This window comes from Sinohyriopsis cumingii, chromosome 2 (assembly GCF_028554795.1).
Source record: "Sinohyriopsis cumingii isolate HCF-2022 chromosome 2, ASM2855479v2, whole genome shotgun sequence".
In the NCBI taxonomy this organism is placed as follows: Eukaryota; Metazoa; Mollusca; class Bivalvia; order Unionida; family Unionidae; genus Sinohyriopsis; species Sinohyriopsis cumingii.
The window spans coordinates 24,629,137-24,656,760 of record NC_142962.1 but is presented as its reverse complement, the minus strand read 5'-3'; the positions used below and the strand labels follow the sequence as shown (position 1 = coordinate 24,656,760).

General features: G+C 35.9%; 1 protein-coding gene across 1 annotated transcript; it reads right to left on the bottom strand.

Moving 5' to 3' along the window:
• LOC149804488 (ependymin-like) lies at positions 1 to 27,256 on the bottom strand. The gene is made up of 12 exons (XM_089933010.1): positions 27,134 to 27,256; positions 25,962 to 25,996; positions 25,364 to 25,498; positions 24,520 to 24,703; positions 23,865 to 23,952; positions 22,602 to 22,660; positions 11,137 to 11,211; positions 9,664 to 9,698; positions 7,495 to 7,629; positions 5,768 to 5,951; positions 3,267 to 3,351; positions 1 to 112 (listed from the first exon to the last, which is right to left on the bottom strand). The coding sequence occupies exons 1-12, from the start codon at positions 27,198 to 27,200 to the stop codon at positions 43 to 45; spliced, it is 1,152 nt and encodes a 383-aa protein (XP_089789136.1). The 5' UTR covers positions 27,201 to 27,256; the 3' UTR covers positions 1 to 42.
• Positions 27,257 to 27,624: the final 368 nt, after the last annotated feature.

Here is a 27,624-nt window from a genome sequence, read left to right as displayed (position 1 = left end):
TTTTAAAAGAAAAAATTTATTGAATGAAAACAAATTTTAATTTTATTTACTGCACTCGCTTGGAGGAATAAATACTTCTGGATCAGGGATACCTAAGGTGATATCGAAAAAGCTGAAAAAGAAAAAGAAACTTGAAGTTAATTAAACGTGGCTCTCTAATTTCGTTTCTATAGTTCGTTCCGCAAAGCCTCGTAAAAGAAAGAAAGTTACGGTAATGATATCCGCGTATGGTTCTCATAGAATTTCACGTCAGCGTCTCGAAATGTAGCTAAAATTACTTTCTTGCGCGAATTATTTAAACATAATTCGTATTGGCATACAGCGCAACGCCATTAATTATTTACATGTGTGTGTGTGTGTGTGTGTGTGTGTGTGTGTGTGTGTGTCCTTTAGGAATATTTCCACCGTATGATTACAGGAAACTAAATAACTTCCCACTGTTACCAGTATTACTAAGTTAATATACGTTCAGTCTCATTCTTTTCACTAAGGAACCAAAATACTACTCAGAGTGACCTAATTAAAAGTAAAACATACTATTCATTAATTATTTTAGTATGACTATAAATGCTATGACCATTCACTATATGATGTGATGATCGGTTTCATCTTTACTAACCTAGCAAGCACAATGCAGTAAAAATGGACATTAAACTATAGAAAGTAAAACACATAACCATGTTAGAGAAACTTAATTAGATTAACTAATTCTCGCTAGCTGAATGTGGTTAAGATGTGTAATTGTCAGCACCTGCTCAATGAAAATGGTTGCTCATAATGATGCCATAAAATTTTCAATATTATGCAACAACAAGGTCAATATTTCTTGCTACTTGTTACAGTTCATTTGCATTATGGGTAAGACTGACATATATCATTTATATTATGAGCTTATCGTGAGCTTTATCTTGGACAATAAAGGAAGAACAGCTAACTCGACTTTTATTTTAAATCTGAACATGGAATCGAATGCCAAAACATGCCCTCCACTTTTCAAATGCTTATCACAGTTGCATGTCGTCAATTTGGCATTATCTCGTTTGCCACACTATCATCAAAATGTGAATAGAAAAATATCTCAGGAGTAAAATAAACCATACAGTATGGTTGTGTGCCTTAAAAAACGGAAATAGCAGAAGGAAATCGAGGGTCATGGGTGGAACGAAGTATTTGGAAGTTCGGTACCTTCTCTCTTATATATTATGATATAGAGGGTCCTATGTCAGAACGGATCATGGGGGTAATCTATGGTATTTTTGTCCCTCTGTATGATTTTTTTCTTTAGATTATTTTTTTCTTCTTCTCAACATCAAGCTCGCGTCGAACACCTGTGTGTTTACCCTAAAATGTCACTTTCAGAACTAAATATTACATTGTTGCGATTTTTATGTGAAATTGGATTACCGGATCCAGAAATTCCCAATTTACTGCAATCCATTTTGACCGGATATTTGCAGTATTTGACTGGTACAATAGACTGTACAGAATACGTAAACAAATTTCTTTTCTAGTCGGATTTGCATCCCATATATACAGCGTAAAGATGCTGTGTTCGGATAAAGTTCTGTCAGTTAGGAGACCCGTTTATGTCCAAATTATTTTGTGAACAGAGGCGAGTTTATTTTCTTCTGTAAGTTTACATTTAAACCACGCTTGTATATACGGTAGATTCTATATGTTACAGATATACCACTGCCTTCCCCCACCCCGCCATCAAATAAGCAATACCCTTAGTTTTACTTCATATTGTTGTTCTTGTCTTGTAGTTTTACGCCATTTTTCTCATTATGATATTGTTATACATGACATAACAAACCCTTGGCGGGGGGGGGGGGGGGGGGGGGCTTTTCCATATTCGAGTTCAAAAATGGCCGCCAAAAATGTTCATTCAAAACCAAACATTCCAGAAGGCGGGGTTTAAAACGTCTTCCCACGATCCCAGCCAATCAGTAAAGAGGATACTGCACAATAATTTCATGGGCTTATTTGGACCAATCAGAATCACATAAAGTGATATTTTAATGTGTGGTAATATCAAAAATATGAAACTTCACATACTATAGGAAAACTATATCTACTATGTGGTAAGTAAATATATCGCAAAGACATCAAAGGGAGGCAACTACATTATAGCCGACTATAGAAGAATAGAAATGCTGATCATTCCTTAAAAACAAATCGACTCTTCCACAGGTCACGGCGGCATCAGAAAATTTGATGTCAATAGATTAACATGTCTCATTGAGCATGTATCGAATCAGATGTGTTACTCTCTATGCTGATTTGAATGGTGATTAAATGGTTTGTACTTGAAACGAGTTAGGAACCTTTAGCTCCCTTTAAAGACGCTCTCCTGAAAATTCACTGAGCTACAGACGCGGATAACATTCGCGATCATGTGTGGAACGAATTTTAATTGTACGATTAGAAAGGAGAGAGAGAGAGAGAGAGAGAGAGAGAGTACTACTGAAAGCAAATAAAGAAAGAGCATTCATCGATAACCTGGATCAAAACAGAAGAAAGGAAAACGAATAAGAACTGGTCATTATCGATACAACTGAACTGCAATGTGTCGTGACAAATTAAAACAGTGGAACTCCATTTATGTCATAGCAAGTAAAAGACTGTTACAGTGGTACTCCATTTATGTCATGACAGGTAAAAATCTATGATACAGTGGAACTCCCTTTATTTCATAGCAAGTATTTATACCATGATATGGTAGAAATACATTTGTCATAGCGTGTAAAAGACCATGATATGGTAGAAATCCAATTATGTCATAGCATGTAAAAGACCATGATATTGTAGAAATCCATTTATGTCATAGCATGTAAAAGACCATGATATGGTAGAAATACATTTATGTCATAGCATGTAAAAGACCATGATATGGTAGAAGTCCATTTATGTCATAAGCAAGTAAAAGATCATGATACAATGGAACTGCATGCATGTCATAACAAGCAAGGACCATGACACAGTCGAACTACAGTGATGTCATGGCAAGTAAAAGACAATGATTTCAATGGAACTGAATGCCTGTCATGGCAAGTAAAGAAAACTGATACACTGAAACTGCTTTTATGTCAAGGCGAGTAAAAGACCATGATACAGTGGAAGTGCATGCATGTCTTGGCAAGTTAAAGACTGCTATTATCTGTTATTGTCATAGTCCTTTTAATATGCATATGATCTATTTAAAATGTATCTGAATCTGGAATTTGAATCCCTCAATACATTTATGTTATAAATATTATGTTTACCTTTGAAATACTACAGAGGTGTTGGTAAAGACTGCAAAATTGACAGGAACACAGTCAGGCTGGGTCACAGTGATTTCATAGAAATCTGAAATTAAACAGAAATATGAATAAATTTTCCCTACTCAGTTTGTACAGCAACAACAGCAATTGTAGCATTTTCTGTTAGATATCCAAACATATTTTTGGTCCTAATGATCTAGCACGTGTTCTGGGGCTTGTGACAAAATGACCTCTGGTCACATCATATGTGTAATGACAAAGTGGCTGGGCACTGAGTGTAATGGAGCAAAATATTTCCTATTGTTTTCTTGCAGCACAATTTGTCGTGCTCAGCGTGAAACGTATACAATAAGATTGGCATATGGGCTAGGCTCGCAATAAATCGCTGTTTGCGAAGAATAGGATATGCGCTGGTTTGGGGGCATGATTGATTTTTAGTTAGAGTCCATTCGGATAACGGTCAGACGATAGAAGAGGCCGATCTTAAAGTGAAGTTATGTAATGGAAATTTACAGTGAAGACAAACCAGAAACAATCTTGGGCCATTTGAAATAGGTGTTATAAAATTAAATTTTCTAGGAATAGTTATTAATAAAGGCGGACTATACAAAATTATTCTGACTTCGATGGAAGTGTTAAAATTTTGGCGGGTAGAGAAAGTTAATCATGATTGGCTAAGCGGAACGAGGTACGTGTTTCTCTGACGAAATTCAATGTTTTAAGTATTATCCCTCGCGAAATTAGACAGCCTAAGTTTCAGCGGGAAGGCAAGAAGTTCTTAGCCAAGTCTAGAATTGGGGCATCATGCTGCAGACATGTGGAATGATGTCCTACCCTGTCACATTATCCTTCAGGCCGACCATTCCTAACACTAATCTCTTAATGCTGAGCGCCAAGCGATGCATCTGTTAGTGCCACTTTTATAAGTCTTTGGTATGACTCTACCGGGGTTCGAACCCGCAACCTCCGCATCCAAGGCAAATGCTCTAACCACTTAGGCCACCGGAGCGGTCCGATGAAAAATGTAACTGGTAAGTTAGAATAGCAATATTTATTCATCATTTATCAAAACTGGTTTTAATTAGTAACGGAACCCTAACACCCCCCTCAAATTAATTGTGAATCAGATGTATGTAGATACACACACAGCTAGGTGTGCATCAGATGTATGTAGATGAACAGCGAGGTGTAAATTATATATATATATATATATATATATATATATATATATATATATATATATATATATATATATATATATATATATATATACACAGCGAAGTGTGAATCATATATAGATACACTCACAGCGAGGTGTGCATCTGGTGTAAATAGATATACATAAAGAGACGTGTGAATCAAACGTATCAATGAAAATAAACACCCAACGATGCAAATAAACACATATCAAGGTGTGAATCAGATGTATCGATGCAAATAAACACGCAAGAAAGTGTGAATCATATGAATGAAAATAAACATAAGAGATATGTGTGATTTATATTGTTAACGTGACTTTAACCATTTTAGTAGTATCGCTACGATGTCAGCTGTGTTGCAGTGCCGCATACGTGTAGCATCATGTCCCACCCAGTCACATTTTCCTGACACGAGGCTGACCAGTCCTAACACTAACTTCTTAATGCTGTGCGCGGAGCAAGGCAGCTGTATGTGCAATTTTTATACGTCTTTGGTATGACTCGGCCGGGGTTCGAACATCCTGCTTTCAAGGTGGACGCTCTAACCACTTAGGCCATCGGAATGGTCATATAGAGAAGTGTAAATCAGATAAACACATAACGAAGAGTGAATCAGGTGTATCTCTGTAAATAAATCACACAATAATGTGGGAATCACATGTATCTATGTAAATAAATCACACAACGAGTGGGAATCAGATGTATCTCTGTAAATAAATCACACAACGAGGTGGGAATCAGATGTACCTATGTAAATAAATCAAACAACGATGTGGGAATCAGATGTATATATGTAAATAATCACAACGATGTGGGAATCACATGTATCTATCTAAATAAATCACACAACGAGTGGGAACCAGATGTATCTCTGTAAATAAATCACACAACGAGGTGGGAATCAGATGTATCTATGTAAATATATCAAACAACGAGGTGTGTGAAATAGATGTGCCTATGTAAATAAATCACACACAGAGGTGTGAATCAAATGTATCTATGTAAATAAATCACATAACGAGGTTCGAATCAGATGCATGTTTATAAATATATTGTGGGGTGTAAATCAGGTTTTGAAATCAAAGTTCGTAAAAAGATATATTACTTTTATTTTGTGTTCATTTTACCAGGCTGGCATCTTTCCAAATAGGTGTATGTATGTATGTATGTATGTATGTATGCATGCATGCATGCAGGCAGGCAGGCAGGTAGGTAGGTAGGTATGCATGCATGCATCGACTTTAGATGACTGAAATTACGCGTCAATGATCTGTCAAATATGGAACGTTTGAAACAACTTACTGTTAGCATCAAACTTGCCGTCCCACAATTCTGCTATCAGGTTCTCATTTGGAAACCCCGCCAGCCCTATCAATGCCTCTCCGCCAAACGTGGCGTCCGAAGGCACTTCAAATGGCCGAAAAGGGCGAATCAGGTCGGTGACGTTACATTTCTTGGTGCGAAGGTTCAGTTTGTACTCCTTGCCCTAGAATAAAATGTTCTTAACATAGTATTCATTACAGATTCTTGATGAAGAAATTATTAGATGAAAGTGAGTTATAACTGAATTCAATACGTCACACCATGGTTATCTAGTTGTGATGATATGTTTCGTTGCCTATTTCATCTTATGTATGAAGATCTGATGATGATTACGACGACAATTAATGTTACTTTGATTTAATCTCAAAAGATGTTTTAACACAGAATCTGCATCGTATTTTTCCCAATAAATTGTATACGTGATTTTCAGATAGACCCTGCATGCATGATGTGGCCTCAGTGACCAATGTAAAACATCAAAGAATGAATGAAAAATGAAAATCTATAAAATTGTATTGAAATAATTCAACTTTAACATATTTTGCTACATTGGGGATACCTGTTGACATTCCATGCAAAAGACTGTTTAACCCTGTTACAGTGGTGTTTGATTTAGTTTATAATATAATGAGAAACAAAGTTCGAAAATGATATAATCGGTCACTCAGTAATTACGAATGTTCATTGAGTATAACGGGGACAATGATACAGGCACAGATTCCAATGACCGTCCTTAAAGTAGTAATGCATACCCTTAACATTAAACAAAAGATGAACAAGAACGATATCCCCGTTGTCAATATGTCAGAAATGGCGGGGTTTTTGTGTGTAAAGGTACAGAGTTGTACTGCACAAGCTGCGAATGTGCTACTACATGGATCCATAATCCAATAAGATACCAAATAGGTGGTAAACACAGTATGCAATAGGGGATATTGGATGTCAAATAGGTGTAAAACACAGAGTGCAGTAAGGGATATTGGGATGTCAAATAGGGGGTAAACACATAGTGTGGTAGGGGATATTAGGATCCCAAATAGGTGGTTAACACAGAGTGCATTAGGGAATATTGGGATGTCAAATAGGTGATAAACACAGAGTGCAATAGGGGATATTGTGATGTCAAAAAGGTAATGAATTCTGACTATAGCAGGGAGATACAGTTTAAGTCGTTGAGACTGCATGTAGAGGGTGGAGGGCTCTTGTTTAGAGGGCTCTCGTTTAGGATACCAAAGAAGTTTTGGAGACTGAATGTTGCAGAGGGATATCGTTTGGATAGGTCGCAGAGACTGGGTGCAGCAGGGAGACAGACACAATGTGTAGCAAGGAGATATTAAAATACCCCCAAAAATCTTGAAGACTGAGTGTAGCAGGGGGGATATTCAGATTCCAAATATGTCATGGAGATTTGTTATGAAGACTGGGTGTAGCAGGTGGATATTGGGATTCCACATATATTTTTTGGGATAGGTCAGGAAGACTGAGTGTAGCAGGGGGATAGTTGTTACTCTATGGTTGAAAATAACGTCTAATACTTTGATGCCTTGGGGGTCTAGAACAACGGGTTCAGTCCATTGTTTCCCATATCATACGTGATCTGGCGATGTTCCAAGTAGTGTACAAATGGTCTTGAGCGCATTTGCCCAACATTAGGAGATATGCATGGTGTTAAGGAATTATGCATGGTGTTGGGCTGTAATACTTACAATGTTGTGGAGATACAGGGTATCGTAGTAGTCAGTCTCTTTTCCCGATTGGACCTCCTCAATAATACGGACCCTTGAACCCGTTGCGTCATAGGAAATCTTGGCAAAGACGGAAAACATCTTGCTTCTATCCACCTGTATAACGGATAAACATGATTTCTTTTACTGACAAACTCTATAATTACATATGCCATTTCGGGAATAAAACTCGAGGATGAAAGGTAGAAATCACAGTGAAAGGTAAAAATATAATGTGCCTGCCAAAAGAGAAAACGTTACGGTAATGCGATATGCCTGCCAAGAAGAGAAGACATTACGGGGAGAAAAGTTTACAGTAATGCAATGTTCCTGCCAAAAGGGAGAACGTTACGGTAATGCATTGTGCCTGCCAAGAAAGAATACGTTACAGTAATACAAGTGCCTTCCAAGAGAGACCAGACGGGAATTGTGAATTAGAAACACAAAATAAAAACGATATTCAAAGGTTTTTTTAAATAATGATTTTGCGAAACTCATAAACGGTTCGAGGAAATTACAAAGCTATATCCGTAGCAATAATAGTTTTAACTGTGCACTCTGAAGCTATCATTCACACACACACACACACACACACACACACACACACAAACGCCAGTCAACATTAAGTCTCCTAGTGGCCAGTCTATGTTTCTTTGTATACTTTCCAAACGGTTCTATATGGCAAACGATAGGGATCAGACCTACTGGTACTGTTGCAACATAGTCAAATTATCGTTACAATAACACATTTTAAATGTATCGTTACAGTGGTACAATTTTCTGTTGTAACTGTATTTTTTGAACTGGTGTCGTTGCAACAGTATTTTTTTTTGCAGCGGTACTCATACAGTGTTGCAACGACACCCACCTACCCTTGAAATACGATTAAAGTAGCCTTGTGGAATTTTTTGTTTTGTATGGTATATTTTATCATTCTAACGGTATATTGTATCATTCTAATGGTATATTTTTTCATTCTAACAGTGTATTTTATAGTTGCAAGGGCAACATTATTGTGTAGCAGAAATTGATATGGTCACAATGATAACTTTATACACAGTTGTAACAAAATAAATACAGCTGCAGTAGTAAAATGAAGCATTGCAACAACAGAAAGCGCATTGCACAGGTATTTACACGGGCATTTAAATATGGTTGAAACGGTATATGGATAGCATTTGAACGACACGAATGTTAACATTTTCGTTGCAGCTGCAAAGAATTACCGTTATACCAAAAATATGTTTGCATACCAGTGGGACGATACTGATACTGGTAGTTATGGTCCTTTTCGTGAACCATACTTTCTGATGACTTTGCAATACGTAAACCCAGCTTAAAATTAAAACGTGCAAAATCTTTTCCTCAAGTTGATCTAGTACATTCCAAAACACTAAACCCACAGACGCACACAAAGACACACAAAGTAATATATCACTTGAAAGGATATTAATATCTCTAATGATAAGGGCATATTGGTAGCATGCTTTTGTTTATATTTCCAACTCTTTTTGTTGTACTGTTTTGTACTGTTGATATTACTGTTTTTAAGGTGTGGATGTGTTATTGTATCAACATTTTATACCCTATTTTTTCCGTACAAACCTTCTCTGTGTATATAAAGTCAAAGAAACAGACAGACAGACAGACAGAGGCATAAATACAGAATCAACATATCATACATGATCTCCGTGGATATGATTGCAATTGTGTTTAGTTTTTTCTTTCACAAGAACGTTAAGATTTTGAATGATAAACTCCACTCACGTAAATAACCGAAATTAACGGCAGTACAGCGACATTGCATTACATAAAAAGCAAAGATACTCTGTCCAAACCTTGATAAAATAGACTATATAAGAATTAACATTGTAGGTAAAAATATTTTATGCTTATAAAAAAGTCATAATATGATACTTAAATTTGGAAATGAGACATACTTGAAATTGGAAATGGGACATACTTAAATTTAGAAATGGACATATTTTAATGTTCATTCATGCTTCAACCCGAGTGTTTTCTTTTTTAACGTCAGCTATACTCTGTTCACACATCATATCCAGAAAATGAATAAATAAGGAACGAAACTCCAGAAGAATGTCATTGTTGCTTTGGGGGGATAGGGGGTCGGGGCTTTTTGTTGCTACTTACAATGAATGTCCTCCCCTCCCATTGCTTCGGTGTTTCTGTTGAAAAGAGAGACGATACATGTTGTACTACTAACATAATGAAGGTGTTACGTTAAAGTAAATGTATTAGTCGGGTGGTAATAGCTAGGTGTCATATATTGGCCATTATGGACAACTAGGGGATACGTTTTGGGGGTGGGGGTGGTGTGTTGCTTTTGTGCTTTTTGTTTTGCTATTAAAGTATTCACCGAACCCAACCGCAACCACCCGTCAATCTACCCAACCCCAAGGTTTAAAAATGCACACAACTGAGTTATTTCTTTCATTAATTTATTAATTCTAACTTAACTGTCGCCTAAGGGCCCCTAAAACTGTCATCTTGTTCGAGTTGCAAACCAGACTGGAGTTTTCAGAGCAAATAATGAACGAGCTCAACTGCCCTTTTCCGATTCCTGGGAAAGTTCATTTTAAATAAAGGGACGATGAAGGTACGCATCAATAGAAGGTAAACAGTGTGTCTTCTTCGTGCAGTACTTGCAATATCTAGTTTCAACAATTCATAAAAATTTAACAGAGATCATACGGATTAGCGTTTTAAATCTTGTGCGTGATCCACAGAGATGAAACTCCCAAAGTTACAAAAACTTACGGAATTATTCGGAGCTTATCGAACACGATGAATTTTAACATGATTCCTGTTGTCTGAAAAAATATACTCGCCTACGCACGCAAATAGGGACACCTTGTTAGCAAAGAAACTAATTTTTTGCCAGAAAGCTAAAACATGAATGGGACTTCGTGGCGACAACCAGGTTACAAATTATAAATTAATTAATGAAATAAGGAAGTTTTATGAAGATTTTCAATCATCGTTGGGGGAGGTGGTACAAACTTGCACGGGGGGGGGGGAGATATTACAGAAAAGAAAGAATACTGCTATCTATAAAATGAAGAGACCTTTCATTTTAAATATCAACCACAGTGTTACTACTTTAAAACGGTTTTCACAGTCAGAAAATAACGTTTATAATGACAGTAAAGCTACACACAAATTACTGGAATGTCAAAAAACCACTCATGAATTTGATGACTGTTTGTTCATTCTGCACCAAATTAAAACAATTTTTTTCACCAAAAATGTAAATATCTGCAAACATCCATTATAGCATGTTGTGCACCATAGATCGCTATCAGAAAAGCTGATGTTTTCGTAGGTTGAAGAACGCTTTCGATGTTTTAATAAGCAATTACGAGACCTATCTGTTTGTCTTCTTATGTATATTGTGGCGAAGGCGACAGACTAATAAGAACAAACTTTACTTCCCTACAAGACTGCACTTCATTAGAGATAATTTTTCCTTGCACAAACTTTGAAACAATATGGCAGACAGTATTATTTTATATCTCGAATTTATTTAATTTCTGTTTAATAATCGAACCCCGAATATATTTCATATTGAAATAAACGAGCCCATTTAATTTCTTCATAACTTACCACAGGGAGTTGGAGTTTGAGCAGCGCAATAGCCCACTAGGAGGAAAAACACAACTGTCTTCATGACGGATTTCACTCAGGAGCAACGCGAGATCAGTCCTTGTGGTAGAAGTGAATCAGATAAAACGAGAGGACGCTTTTATGTGACCTCATTATCGTCTTCTCCCTGATTTTGAACCATGCCTTTTCGAATGCATCCACGTAGTCAAGGTAGGGATATCGCAGAAGGTTTCTTTCTCAGCATTTTGAAGACACCAGGTGCCCAAATAATGTTTCAAATCACAATCTGTGTCGGTCTCATCACGAAAATGAAACACGAATCACAAAATCGCGTTATCAGTCTTAATTTTTAAAGATCAACTTTGATATAAATGTTATAGAATTTATAAAGAAAAAAAATTGTTTGGAAAATATCCATAGCATTCGAATACGAACAAACGCAAATTTTGAAACTAGCGGGAAAATACCAATCATGAAATGCAGCCTTCTGTGTCATGTTGACTCATTCCACCAGCTGCGTTTAACGTTATTTTGACGTATTCACACCATGTTTTTTTACATCGTTTGGATGCACTCACGCCATGAGAATTCTTTCAAACATGTATTGTATTCAATGAAATATTTACTGGCTCGCGCAAAAATTGAGAGAAAAAAAAACACAACGTATTCCTTGGAATATAATGAAATATCGTCGGAAAGTTGAAGAGGGTAGGGAAATCGGTTATCAAAGACAACTTTATTAAAATGATTGAGATCAAAATGTACTTGACGATAAACACTGGCCCCATATTTTATAAATTAACATTCTATAAAGGTAATATTTTCTATCTATGGTCGTATAAATAATACTGATGGATCAAATGTTGATTTTAATCTAACTGTATCAATAGACATTAATATCAATAAGAACATGATCATGGCTTCCATTTTTGCTTGGTACCTGGGCATTCGTTGCTTGGTCCTTGGGCATTCATTTTCAGTGCGCACGTGGGTCTATGTTCTTGATATGAAGACAAATATAATCCATTCAATCAGAACACATTTGCATTTTAACATGGGAAACAAAATAGTATTGTAAAAACTTGTTCTTATCAACTTGATTGGGTAATTAACAATAAAGTGAAAGGACATATTGTTGTACTTCATACAATCCATAGACAACAGACTAATGTATATCACGTATTGCTGTACTGCCCACAATCCAGAGACAATAGATTCGTGTGTCTCTTGCATTGCTGTACTGACACAATCAATAGACAATATGCTCGTATTTTTGTATAGCTGTACTGCTCACAGGCAATAGACAATGGACTCGTGTCTCTAGTGTATTGTTGTGTTATACACAATCAATAGACTCGTGTTTCTTGTACTGCTGTACTGCACATATAGACGCATGAGTCTCTTGTATTGCTGTAGTTAACTCAGTCATTATACAGCAGACCCGTGTGTCTCTTTCTCTACCTTTCGAGTACAGATGATTAGGGGTTTGATTTGAAAGATTACTTGCACAAGTCTGGCTCGAACTAAACAAAAAACTCTTCTGACCTTGAGCACCCTGTCTAACTTGTAAATGATCAGCAACAATCCGGATCATTTTGTGTACGATGTTATTTTATATGTTGCACCGAGAAACCATGACGGATGTCTTCATAAGCGATTTTATATATATATATATATATATATATATATATATATATATATATATATATATATATATCATGTGTTCTTACACATGTAGAAGAGGGGTGCAAGTTATTGTAAGAATGAAAGTGAATGAAAACACAGGGTTCTGTATTATTAACTAGTTTGATGAGATTGTAAAATTAGATGTGCATACACCAGCCTACTCTTACCGACATCGATAGAGTCGAGAGAAAGATAAGAGAGTGAAAAGACAGAATTCCCTAGGTCAGTCGTGCAAATATTACAAAGTCAAAGTATATGGGTATATAATTAAAACAAAGACAAACGTTGTGTTTGATGCTGGCCACTTTCGTGACTTTGTATTGAACATAAATGATATTAGTGAACCCAAAATTTGCTATGTATTTACAGCATAACCTAACTATTTGGACAAAGTCTATAGAGTAAATGTGCTAAGAAATTGAACAATGAGACGTAGCGTATAATACAGAATTTTTTGGAGGTTGCAACCGCCGTAAAAATGATTGTTACATACTGAGCAGACTCGGCCTAAACTATGTATTTACATCAATATAACTTCGAACAAAATATATCAAGTGACGATGCTAACAAATGAAACACTGAGACGAGCGGCATTATAAAGAAAACGAGACTGTAGAAGCCGTATAATCTTGTAAAAGATTATCTGCGGATGCAACCGCCTAAAAACCGAACAAATGGAGAAGAAGAAGAAAAAAAACAACAATAAACAAACATATCATTAACAATACGATAGCATATAACAATTATATACAGGGAGGTATGACGGGGTGGAGGTGGGAAAAATTTCTACCATAATAGCAAACACGCCCGCATGCCAGAAGGAAATTGGCTCAACTGACACCAAAGTCACAGCAGAGAGAATCCCTCCGCGCACAGCCGGTGCGAAAGCATTGCGACTGGCTGGGCAGAACAGATTAAAAACTTTAAATATATTGGCCCTTGACAGCGCGTTACACGACAAATCTGGCGGGAAATTTTAAACCCAATCACACCTGCCATAAAATGTCCTTTTGCGAGCATTTATATTTGTGAGAAATGAAAATCAGAGAGCATAAAATAATTCAAAAAACGTGTTTTCTCCACACTGTTCAGATTGTTGTACACTCTTGAAAATTGGTTACTATTTGATGACTGTCACTGTACCGAAAGAAATGAATGGTCTTCCATTAACTGAGACAAAGTTCGTTGTATTTTAGATACATAGATGAAATCTGCTTTTGACGCACACTTTTTCATTCTCTGAGACCATGGAATGAAATAGTTTGAAAATAGAATACTATATTAAACTTTCTCATAAAGTTAAAGTTTGAAAACGTGTGTTATAAGCGTCAATAGGATCACAGGCACCGATAAGTGATTCTGAAATCATGCTGAAAGTCAGGATTAGAAAGTGATCAACACGATGACCTTGAACATATGTACTGAATTTTCAACAAGATAAGAGGTCAAACTCATTGTGATATGCACAAGACCAAACTGTCTCTAAATTCCATAATAAATTTGCACTTCTTTCTCTACAAAGAATGATTATTCAGACGGATATATTATTCGCATAGATCGATATGATTTACATTTTGCAAGTTTTAAAAGCAAACAATTAAACATCATTCTGGTAAAACAAGACGACCTATAACATTATATCTGTTGAAAAGAACTTTAAGGAAACTTTCATGTACATATATACAGGGGTCAAAGTTTTGGACACGTCTCTCATGTACACAGGAATAGTGTACTGATTTTCGACATCCTAGCGGAACACTGTCCAAAATTAATGTTGCCACTTTTACCTAAGGAAGGATTTTCTTTTGTCTGAAGGTTGTTACGATGCTTTGAGTAAGACCAGTCACCAAATACGTTTCTTATTTTTGAAGACATGATGATACTAAAGTTATATTTTATTTTTCTATATATATTCCATGTCATTCCTATATAATAAAAAAAATTCGTTTAAAAGAACCGAATTTATAAAAAAAATATTCCTCACTTGCCTCTTAGTCAATAAAACATGAGATTGACAAAGTTTAATCATCGTACTGAATGAGCTCTGTTGAAAGCACATGGTGGTATTGTATGAAATGCCGGTGATATTTAAGACTATGCACCGGATTACCTGCCAGGTGTCCCGATGAGACTTTAAAAAAATAGAAGCATGATCATATTAAACTATTCACGGTATAATATGCAAAAAGTACTTGATTTGGCGAGCATAAAACATATTGTTTATTCCAGTCCTTTCGAGGCAAACGATTTTTCACAAAAGAAAGAAACTTTATAGCCTATTTTCATATTACTTACTTCAATTTATTCGTCAGTATCATACTATAGTTCATTCCACACAGCATCACGAATTTTATCCTACCTGTAACTCAGTAAATTTTCATCTCAGCGTCATTAATTGCAGCTAAAAGTACTTAATTCGTTTCACACAAAGTATGTAAAATGAATTAGATACTTTTAGCTACGTTTAATGACGCTGGCCTGAACATTTACTGAGCTACGGGTAGAATAAAACTCGTCATGCTGTGTGGAAGTAACTCTAAGGGGTAACGTTGTCATTGTACCATCATAAAAAAGAAACAGCATGAAAACTCAAATAAAGGAAACAAACTGGTTAATGAACGCCGTATAAAACGGCCAATGAACCTATGAAGCATTTCCTATACTGCTTCATATATGATACTTTTATTTGCATACACTTTGGAAGGATATTTATCAGACCATTTCTAGGAATGACTTGTTTCCTAAGAGGCTTACCTTACACCTTCACCTTGAGTACGACAAACATGAATACATGAACGTAATGCAAGTCTGACCAGAGAATATAACTAAGCATTTTTTTCATCCGTTGCTACAATGACTCTAAATATATCTGATGAATTGCCAGTTTGTTCCAATTTACGCAGAACACCCACATTCCCAATAGTTACAAGCACAACATAATCATGCATTGATACTGCCTCTGGACAGTTCCTTCAGGCACTTATTTTAAGATGTCTTACGGCGATATATGTTGGCTGAGTTGTCCATATTTTGACATATATGTCTTTCACTTTACTGCCTCTGGACAGTTCCATCAGGCACTTATTTTAAAATGTCTTACGGCCATATATGTTGGCTGAGTTGTCCATATTTTGACATGTATGTCTTTCACTTTACTGCCTCTGGACAGTTCCTTCAGGCACTTATTTTAAGATGTCTTACGGCGATATCTGGTGGCTGAGTTGTCCATGTTTTGACATATATGTCTTTCACTTTACTGCCTCTGGACAGTTCCATCAGGCACTTATTTTAAAATGTCTTACGGCCATATATGTTGGCTGAGTTGTCCATATTTTGACATATATGTCTTTCACTTTACTGCCTCTGGACAGTTCCTTCAGGCACTTATTTTAAGATGTCTTACGGCGATATCTGGTGGCTGAGTTGTCCATGTTTTGACATATATGTCTTTCACTTTACTGCCTCTGGACAGTTCCTTCAGGCACTTATTTTAAAATGTCTTACGGCCATATATGTTGGCTGAGTTGTCCATGTTTTGACATATATGTCTTTCACTTTACTGCCTCTGGACAGTTCCATCAGGCACTTATTTTAAGATGTCTTACGGCGATATCTGGTGGCTGAGTTGTCCATGTTTTGACATATATGTCTTTCACTTTACTGCCTCTGGACAGTTCCATCAGGCACTTATTTTAAAATGTCTTACGGCCATATATGTTGGCTGAGTTGTCCATGTTTTGACATATATGTCTTTCACTTTACTGCCTCTGGACAGTTCCATCAGGCACTTATTTTAAAATGTCTTACGGCCATATATGTTGGCTGAGTTGTCCATGTTTTGACATATATGTCTTTCACTTTACTGCCTCTGGACAGTTCCATCAGGCACTTATTTTAAAATGTCTTACGGCCATATATGTTGGCTGAGTTGTCCATGTTTTGACATATATGTCTTTCACTTTACTGCCTCTGGACAGTTCCATCAGGCACTTATTTTAAAATGTCTTACGGCCATATATGTTGGCTGAGTTGTCCATATTTTGACATGTATGTCTTTCACTTTACTGCCTCTGGACAGTTCCTTCAGGCACTTATTTTAAGATGTCTTACGGCGATATCTGGTGGCTGAGTTGTCCATGTTTTGACATATATGTCTTTCACTTTACTGCCTCTGGACAGTTCCATCAGGCACTTATTTTAAAATGTCTTACGGCCATATATGTTGGCTGAGTTGTCCATATTTTGACATATATGTCTTTCACTTTACTGCCTCTGGACAGTTCCTTCAGGCACTTATTTTAAGATGTCTTACGGCGATATCTGGTGGCTGAGTTGTCCATGTTTTGACATATATGTCTTTCACTTTACTGCCTCTGGACAGTTCCTTCAGGCACTTATTTTAAAATGTCTTACGGCCATATATGTTGGCTGAGTTGTCCATGTTTTGACATATATGTCTTTCACTTTACTGCCTCTGGACAGTTCCATCAGGCACTTATTTTAAGATGTCTTACGGCGATATCTGGTGGCTGAGTTGTCCATGTTTTGACATATATGTCTTTCACTTTACTGCCTCTGGACAGTTCCATCAGGCACTTATTTTAAAATGTCTTACGGCCATATATGTTGGCTGAGTTGTCCATGTTTTGACATATATGTCTTTCACTTTACTGCCTCTGGACAGTTCCATCAGGCACTTATTTTAAAATGTCTTACGGCCATATATGTTGGCTGAGTTGTCCATGTTTTGACATATATGTCTTTCACTTTACTGCCTCTGGACAGTTCCATCAGGCACTTATTTTAAAATGTCTTACGGCCATATATGTTGGCTGAGTTGTCCATGTTTTGACATATATGTCTTTCACTTTACTGCCTCTGGACAGTTCCATCAGGCACTTATTTTAAAATGTCTTACGGCCATATATGTTGGCTGAGTTGTCCATGTTTTGACATATATGTCTTTCACTTTACTGCCTCTGGACAGTTCCATCAGGCACTTATTTTAAAATGTCTTACGGCCATATATGTTGGCTGAGTTGTCCATGTTTTGACATATATGTCTTTCACTTTACTGCCTCTGGACAGTTCCTTCAGGCACTTATTTTAAAATGTCTTACGGCCATATATGTTGGCTGAGTTGTCCATGTTTTGACATATATGTCTTTCACTTTACTGCCTCTGGACAGTTCCATCAGGCACTTATTTTAAAATGTCTTACGGCCATATATGTTGGCTGAGTTGTCCATGTTTTGACATATATGTCTTTCACTTTACTGCCTCTGGACAGTTCCATCAGGCACTTATTTTAAAATGTCTTACGGCCATATATGTTGGCTGAGTTGTCCATATTTTGACATATATGTCTTTCACTTTGCTGCCTCTGGACAGTTCCTTCAGGCACTTATTTTAAAATGTCTTACGGCCATATATGTTGGCTGAGTTGTCCATATTTTGAAGCTTATAAAATACCTTTGAGAGCTTGCTATTTGTGTCTCATTCCAGTGTTAAAGAATGACGACGCTGACGTTAATAGGCAGCCATGTTGTGATTCATACGCAATTTCCAGCCATGCTGGTTTTTAATTTTTCTTATATTTTCAGTTGAAACACAGTTATTTAAGAAACAATGAAGACGTTCCTATTTCATGAACTATTTTAAACCATATCAAAGAAAACTGGGGCAAAACTGAGGATACAGCCAAAAGTACAGACTTTACTAGAATGTGGACTTATTGCTGAGGTCTCACTCGACTATTTATCCGATAAGTTTTCATCCGACAATGACCTGTTGCCGAAAAATGAGAATAATTTTACACTGAAAATACAAATAAAAAGAAACTAATGATTTTTGTAGAAAGTGTGCATGTGAAATTTTGACTGCGGCAATCAGGTTAATTCCTTAAACTGGTGGCTTTTATACTGAACCAACACTGCCACCAAGCCTTCATTTTACATTAATTTTTGACAGCAAAGAGCTATTTTGAATATTTTCCTGTGACAAGGCATCTAAAAGAAACAGTATGTGCCTTATGCATGAATAAAGTTCACTAAGTTATTATACTTTCATCACCCCTCAACCATCTTGATTTTTAGATATTTACCTCTGTAGCAGACATACGTAAATACGTAAGCCAAGTCGGCTGTTCATTTGCAGCCCAAGTTAGGCGTTTGATCTCCAGTGCTAGTCTAACTGTGACAGGCAGCCACCAAACAAGCCAGTCCATTTTCAAGCCTAACTCAAAGTTAATCTAAACCACATTACAGATTTAGCTTCTGTGTAAATTTATAAATGTCAAGCTTATGATAATCAGGTTCATGCCTTCTACCTTAAAAATTAGGGAGGTGTCAAAATACGAAACTATCTACTGAGACCAGAGCATTGAATATTACAAGGCGTAGTTAGGGCGATGGTGGGTTTTTTTTTTTTTTTTTTTTTTTGCCGCTTCTAAATTGCCTCGTTCTGAATTAATAATGCATTGCCATACAACACATTTTCGGTGTCAATCATTTAGTGACCGGTTTGCTATTTGCCATAAAACAGATTTTAGGTGTCAATCATTTAGTGACCGGTTCCTTTCACCAAAAGACTGCATACTTTTGTAATGGAATGACAGTTGACTTTTGAATGTTAAACTGCTATTGTCGTAAAATGGCACATACCTTGTGGCCTATTTAATTAGGACTTTTCACATACGTTGTGGCCTATATAATTAGGACTTTTCACATACGTAATGGCCTAGATAGTTAGGACTTTTCAAAAGATTTTCGAGTGATCCTTGATTATATCTAATGTTGCATGCAATGCTTCATCGTTGTGTATTGCATGCATATATTGCTAAGGAAGAAGAAGAATAAGAAAATGAAATGCGGTACATGTTTAAATTGTCATAATGGTTTTATTTCCTACCGTACGCATCCAATAACTGACAACAATTTGGTAAAAATGCCGCTTTCTATTAAGATTCTTGTGAAGCACAAACATATATATGTAGTGAAAAAGGAATCCGGATTGGTGCAATGTATTTCATTTGGGAAATGTATGTAGTCAAAAAGTATGCCCGATTGGTGTAGGCCTAATGTGTTTCATACTGGAAATGCAGGTAGTGAAAGAATATACCAGATTGGTGCAATTTAATTTCATATAGAAAATGCATGTAGTCAAAAAGTATTCTGGATTGGTGCAATTTACTTATATGGGAAGTTACCACAAAAGCTTAATTAGATATTGAACTACTTCTAATATATATATATATATATAGCTGCTTTCATCTGACTTCCAAAATTTTCATACAAGAAATAAGTAGAGAGAATTAGATGCAAGAGAGGATAGATTGAACGAGAAAATTGTGAGGAACACGTAGCATTTACATGAAGTGGAGTATATTTCACAGTAAGTTTGGTCGTTTAAAAGTTAACTGTTTGAGACAATCTCTCTCTGTATTGCTCTGTTCTTCATTGCTCTTTGGGACTTTGCAAAGGCCATGCCTGTCCAGTCTTTGATATATTGTATCAAATGATGCAGACAAGTCTATGATGGTGAGGACTGTAATCTTTCCACTGATAAAAGCTGAAATAAGGTCGTTAACTACTTCTAGAAGGTCAGCTAGGGCGATATGCAGAGTGTAACATTCAGATTCAGATGTTGACGCTTGTTGGGACTGATAACGTTTTCTAAGATTCGTGACATCGATGGGAATTTAGAAACAGGGTAGAAGTTTTTTTAATAAACTGTCATGGTCAAGTATTATTTTCTACAAATGATGCTTTACAATGACAGTTTTGAAAAAAGATGGGAATTCCACTGATGATAGAGAAGTAATAATTAATATCGGTTAGTGAAGGCAATGTTAAAACTAAGCGCTCAAGCAACATTACGCTGGAATCGGATCAAGTTCACATGACCTTCGAACGTTTTTCATCAGGATTGTACGTAAGAACTCACAGGCTTAAATGCTGTTAAAGGTTGCCTTTGAAATTATGTATCAGAATTATGTTGTCAAGTTGATTTCTAATGTTTTCCATTTTGTCACAAAAGAGAATTACAAACTGGTCCGGAAGGTCGACCGGAGAGAAAGTCGTTAGAAGTGGCTGTTGTGCAAAGTGTGCTTGTTAACACCAACTTTCAGTGATCTTAGCATGATTTACACATTCTATTAGCGGCGTCAAAGATTTGCCTGTGAATAGTAAGAACGGATGAAATCCAAAGCCTCTCAGCCTTATGGCCTTCACTTTTACGAGTGAGAAGCTGGTTTCTAACACTACTATATCATGGAGAACATTTCTAAATGGATACTTGATCGCTGGGTCATGTTTGTCAACTAATGAATACAAATACATATGAAGTTGTTCTACTGTAGGAGGTAACAAAGTTATAAAGCTTTCTTGGATGTCGTGCATTAATTGGATTCTATTTTATGATAGAGGTTTCGCTTAGTAGGAAACAAAGATGGGGTTTATAGATGGATACGGTGTGGTGCCATATGATGCACAAGTGATCTGATGCAAGTTTCGCGTGATACTAATAAAGAGTTCAGAATATTATCATCAGGTCTTTGAAGAATCCAGTCTAAAATATGGCCATGTTTATGGGTCGCTTGACTGACTGTTTGAGGTTGAAAGTGAAAATGGAATCTAGGAGCTTTTATATGTATGGGTTTCCAGAACTATCCAAGTGACACTTGAAATGTTTCCACGAATAATCAAGCTGAATACATAAATTCCTTCACTAAATCGTTGGTAGCATTATAGACTATTTAAATGATCCTTGATGGAATGGTTCCCGATTCATCTGTTTTCGTGCCTTTTCAGTTCCTGTTTGATTCCGTTGTCTTTCTCCTATTAGATTGCACACTTTATGAAACGCATAAAGTCGGTTATGTATTGTATTTCATTACAAATTCTGCTGATGTAAGAATGTATTTCTTATATTGTTTCGATTGTGCAGGATATCGCTATAATAATTACTGAAACAATTTTCATTTTGTCCAAATTTAAAGTTAACATATTTGTATGTGAAACCTATCGTTCGTATCATTGATGATATTGATCTAAACACAAATATGCATATTTTCCACATTTATCTTTTACTACTGAAGTACGCTATTTTATGGGAACTTTTCGATTTATATATATGCATATTAATATATTGATTTCATGAGTTGCTTTTTCAGGAAACTGTGCGTAGGATAAAAAATGACAGTCTCTTTCACACCGGGTGCACTGGTTTCGTTCATTTTGGTAGTAGTAATGAAACGAATTAGGAGCTATTCTGTGTAAATGGTAAGTTGAAAATAAATTCAAATAAGAAAATCCAAATAGGTGTGTTAGAATTCTCACCGTATGTACTACTAATATGGTAAAAGTCATATTCTGTACTCAGATAACTCGTTTTAATGTAGGGTTGGTGTCAAATGCAACAAATATTCAATTAAGTTTATGATTTTTCAATCTGGTGTGCATTTCTCATTTGGATATATTTTTCTCAACATTATTTTGATTGTATAACTGTCAAGTAATTTCATCTTTGTTGATGGATTCCACTCTCCTATCTACTTTTTCAGAAATCACTTGTCATCAAACATTTAGATGGGTAACAGGAAATAGTTCCTACAATGAGAGAGTCATGAAAGATAATTTTGCATAAATGTGCTTGAGAAGTGGCTCAGAGTTTTTCAAAGGTTAAGAATGTCTTTGAGAAAGAACAAACTGCATCATCTTATGTAAAACTTGTTTATTGATATATATATCTAGTACAACGTACAGATTAATACTTGAAACATTCCGTGGGAGGCATGAATACACTGGGATCACTGATGCCGATACTCATACCAATGTATCTGAAAGAAAACAAGAGTACAGTTTTGAGCAACGGTCACGTGATAACTCGAAGCTAGGAACGGTTGGATGTACTGCTACATAAAAGGCAGGACAGAATTATTGTTGTGAATTCATGAAAAATAGCTAAACCATCCTCTCTGTTATTGTAAGTATTTCATTAAGTTTATGAAGGTAAAATCTTAGAACTTATTTAAAAGACCAGACACTTCACTGAAAAATGAGACAAAACATCAATTTTCTCATCTACTTTCACTCCTAACCCGTTTTGATATCTAAATTTATACTGAGGTGGGATGAGATAAAATGCACATGTAAAGAACGGTACTGGATACTAAAATGAAAACTCATGGGAGTTAGGTCTAAATGAAAAAGTCTGATTTTCCCAGTGCAGTCTCATCAAAACTACAGCCAGGCATCAGTTCGTCAGACGTACGCAATTTTCGCAATAATATTGACCATCGTAAATATTCTATAACTATTTACAAGTATTATTATTATTATTATTATTATTATCCCACTACACTATTCTCTTAACATATTATCTTTAGTATCGCCATGTATAACTATACTGGGATATAATTTCTATTGTAAATTTTGTACATGGCGTTGGTTTATTGCCACTATTTGTCCCCCAGCCTGGAATTAGGTTAAAACGTGTTGGTTCTTTGTGAGATAGGAACAATAATCATTTTCTTTGGCTTTGTTATACAACTTCTTTGGTCTGACATCAGAAAAATATATATATGTGTAGTTCACCCATTTTAAAACCTTTCGTTAATTTTCTTTCTTGTTCTATTTTTGTTATTAACCCCCTCATTCAAATATGTATCAATAATTTATTTTGGCTTTGTGTTAAGTGTTTGTTTTTGTGGATGTAAGTTGTTTCTTACCCAGCTCGTTAAGATTGCAACGTTGAGAAAGGTTTGTTTTTGCGCCGGTCAATTTCTGTGTGTGTGTGTGTGTGTGTGTGTGTGTGTGTGTGTAGACTGACACAAATATAATTAAAATATAATCCAACATATTAGAGACTTGTAAAGTAACTACGAAACATTAAATATATATAAGAATGTACCTAATTTCGTATGTTGTTTTTACATATAGCTATACAACTTGTGCTAATTTCTTGTATTCTGGTGATTAGATAATCGAAGATCGTACTGAATGTGACATTCTGTTACCAATTCCTATGTATAATTTACTTACTGGAAGTGTAAGATCCCACTTGAGTTAGAGAAGATAGTTCCTTCTACCGGCACACAGTCAGGATAAGTCACTGTGACTCCAAAACGGGCTAAAGAAATATTCAAACGTGAACAAAATAAGACACGGTACTGGCCGTAATATATATTGCATGCAATGTTTGTGTTTGACATGTGATATTAGAAAAAGATTGAAAGGCATCTGACTGATATATGGGCTTCCAGATACCATGCAAAGTCACTAACTTTTTTATAGTTATTTCACGTATGTATGCTTTTGTGTATAAATGTGTAAATGTATGACATAGGTAGGTCGGGGAAAAGATTTCACCATAAATGTTTGTTGATGGACATTTGATAATTTTGAATATAAATGCACTTGTAAATAGAAGTGTGTTTATCCAAATTTACTTCTAGCTATGATTTCTTGCTCAATATTATACAAACCTTTCAAAAACATGTTCATACGGACAAACTGCAGAACCCAAAACTACCAATAATTTTGAAGTTCCAATTAAATTCACTTTACATGTTCCGAGTTTCTCTTCGATTTGCAGAAATACAAGTGCGTACATATTTTTATAGTTAACCATCCAATGTAATTTCTCCGCATTAAAACTGTCATGAATATTTAAACGAGAATAATGAAGTTGGTTTACTTCCGTCCTGGAATTGTCCCTCATAGGCCTGGATTACAAAATGCTCATTCGGGATACCTGCAGCTCCAATCGTACCCGTGAATACGAAGCGTGCAAATGGTGGCACGCCTCGGGTCCTGAAAGGCTCGGTCAATGTGCTTATGTTGCACTTTTTAGTTACTAAATTCAGCTGGTACTTCAGACCCTGGAAACATAGATTGGTTACATGCAAAACAACATTTTCATTATCACACAAAGGCAGAGAACTCGGTCACAAAAACATTTACTCGTATACCCTTCCATGATCGTACATTTATCACCAGGAAATGTCCATAACCTGCATTACGAGCACCCTCATTACCCAAGCCCCGTCCTCCCGAGCTTCCAAAAAGAGCGTATATTTGTTTTAGCGAAAGATGTCTATTAAAAGTGTGTTCCAAGTACGAAGAAGGTGGGAGTACTGAAATTAAAGAAGAGTACATATTTGTAACATTGAGTTTAATCTTGGGTGTAGACTAACGGATACGCACACTGATCGCTGTATTGAACTTCCAACAAGCTGGACTTGACAATAAAACCTTGATCAAATATTGTAATTAGCCTATATACAAAAAAATACGTGTGTTTGTTGTTTTTTGTATTTCTTTTCTTTTTTTAGCATGGGGGGAGGGGATCAAGATTCTCAACTTCTTCCACCATACGTTTTCAGTATATTATTTAATGCAATCTTCCTATTTTGGAGCTTATACAATAAATAACATCTTTTGCCATTATACTGTCACAAAAACTAAAATACTTAAATTTCTTTAACTTTAAATATAAAAAATCTAGTTTATTTCTGCCATTTAAATGAGTAATTACTCACAATATTATGTAAGTAAAGCGTGTCATAGAAATCCTTTTCGCTTCCCTGATCCCTTTCTTCGATAACTCGAACCCGTTGGTCTGTTTCATCATAGCTGATTTTGGCATACTCTGCAAATTTCATCTGCCTGTCTCCCTGCACAAACAACATAGACACATAGACAGTAAAGTTAACAAGGTCAAAATTTTTGTCATTGAAACCATATATATATATATATATATATATATATATATATATATATATATATATATATATATATATATATATATATATATATAGAGAGAGAGAGAGAGAGAGAGAGAGAGAGAGAGAGAGGGACGGTATTTGTGTTTCGCGTCGTTTACACCATAGTCTTACGCATGTTCTACGATAAAAATCGTGTAGCCTTGATTGTTCCTTCAGTTCCGCACAAATTCGTTTACTTATACTTTCTTCTTCCTTACAAACCTATCAATGGTTCGTATCTCAATAATCTGTTACATACTTAGGCTTTGTAAGATTCTTACTCGATATAGTCGGTTGATATTACACTGCTGTTGGAAGGGAAATGATTTGCTCCTCGATAAAGAAATAAAACAAAATAGGCCCAATGACTTACCGCGGCAACTCGCCCTTCCCATTGTGGCGGGGAATCTGCAATTGATAGATGAAGTTCACTAACATAAGAAGAGCGAAAGTAAAGATTACACATACTATTGAGAGAGAGAGAGAGAGAGAGAGAGAGAGATGAATACGTATATATAAACAAATATGCCGCCAACATATCATTTTGAACTTTGCAAGAGAGCCAGTAAATAGTATCTATAATTAAATATTAAAACGAAACATCAATTACAGAAAGATATTCTCAAATCAAGGAAACAATGTAGGTATAGGAATCTAGAATTTCCGGAAAATTTTATCAGCCACAAATACACGGGAGGCAACTAAACATTACATACGACTGGTCTGTGAACTGAACCAATACGTTGGTACGAAAGAATGTCGTTTGTCATTAAGTCAGAACGAGACTGCTAAAGCTGACAATCGGGGCAAGCGAAAGTCTCATGGATTCAATGACAACTAAGACATGATGGTTGTAAGAGCACCAGATGGTTTTACTTGAAGAAATTTTGCATCAGACGTGTATTCCTTCGTACAGTTTTGTCGGAAACATACACAAATAAAAACACCAATCACTTTTATATTTACTCCAAAAGAAATTAGAAGGAAATACATGTATGGACACAAGCTTTTCCTACGGAAAGGAAGGATATCGTATGAGACGAACCTGATTATTTTTAATGTTTTATATCTTAAATACCGACTTTCGTTTGTGCTGTGACCATCAGTTATGACGTAATTTTTCGGCTATAAGTAATAATAAATAGTGAGTGAAATTCTGCCCCCCCCCCCCAGCTAATAGTATTTGTGGAGTTCTCAGGAAAAAGAGGTTGAACTGAGTTGAGAATGTAAATATGATTATCTAATTACATCTATGTAGATAGGGTTAACATATCGGAACATTGGCAAGCGAAGATGATCTAATAATCAAATGTATGACAGAAGATAAAAAGTTTGTTATTAAACAATATACTATACGTTCATGTAGAGACCCTGAAATGTTTTTAGAAAGGTGTAAGTAATAGGTAAAAATGAAGTACTTGCTCCAAAACAAATCCAATAAATGAGCAAGGAGACCGTTTTCTATGGAAAATATATGAAGAAAAAATCAATTAAGCTGCATTTCTGCAGTATTACTATTGTAATTTGAAATTCGCCTGTACTTACTGCACGGCTGTACAACCTGGGCCGCAGTATAAACGATTACGCTCAGAAGCACGATGAAAACCTTCATGTTGTCAGAGCAAAACCAGAACCGACTATGCACCAGGACCACGGTAACATCAGGTTATCACAGTCCCCCTCCCAAGCTTATCTGCTGGCCTAGAATTAATCAAAATTTTACGCGCAAGAAGCCTCACAAGGCATAGGACAAGTACGTGTGTCATATCTGTTGGACGTGGCATCTAACCAAATCGTAGTCGGAAACTTTCAATGCCTTCATCACGAAGTGATATTTGCGAGTAAATCTTCTTCGTGATCTTTAACCTTGAAACACAAGCTTGCATACCGTCAATCAGCTGTGTGCTTGTTTTAATATTATCCAAATTTGTATTTTGTCAAACGAACAAGCTTTTTGCCACATGTTAGAAATACCTAAAACTAAATAACTTGTATAATTCTAATCACTGTAGTAAGACATTACTTGAGTTTAAGTA

Excerpts from the sequence above, each read along its gene's own strand:
- LOC149804488 (XM_089933010.1), bottom strand. The coding sequence starts at position 27,200 with ATGAAGGTTTTCATCGTGCTTCTGAGCGTAATCGTTTATACTGCGGCC. Across the intron at positions 25,997-27,133 it reads CCAGGTTGTACAGCCGTGCA|ATTCCCCGCCACAATGGGAA; the intron begins GTAAGTACAGGC and ends TATCAATTGCAG. Across the intron at positions 113-3,266 it reads ACCTCTGTAGTATTTCAAAG|CTTTTTCGATATCACCTTAG; the intron begins GTAAACATAATA and ends TTTCTTTTTCAG.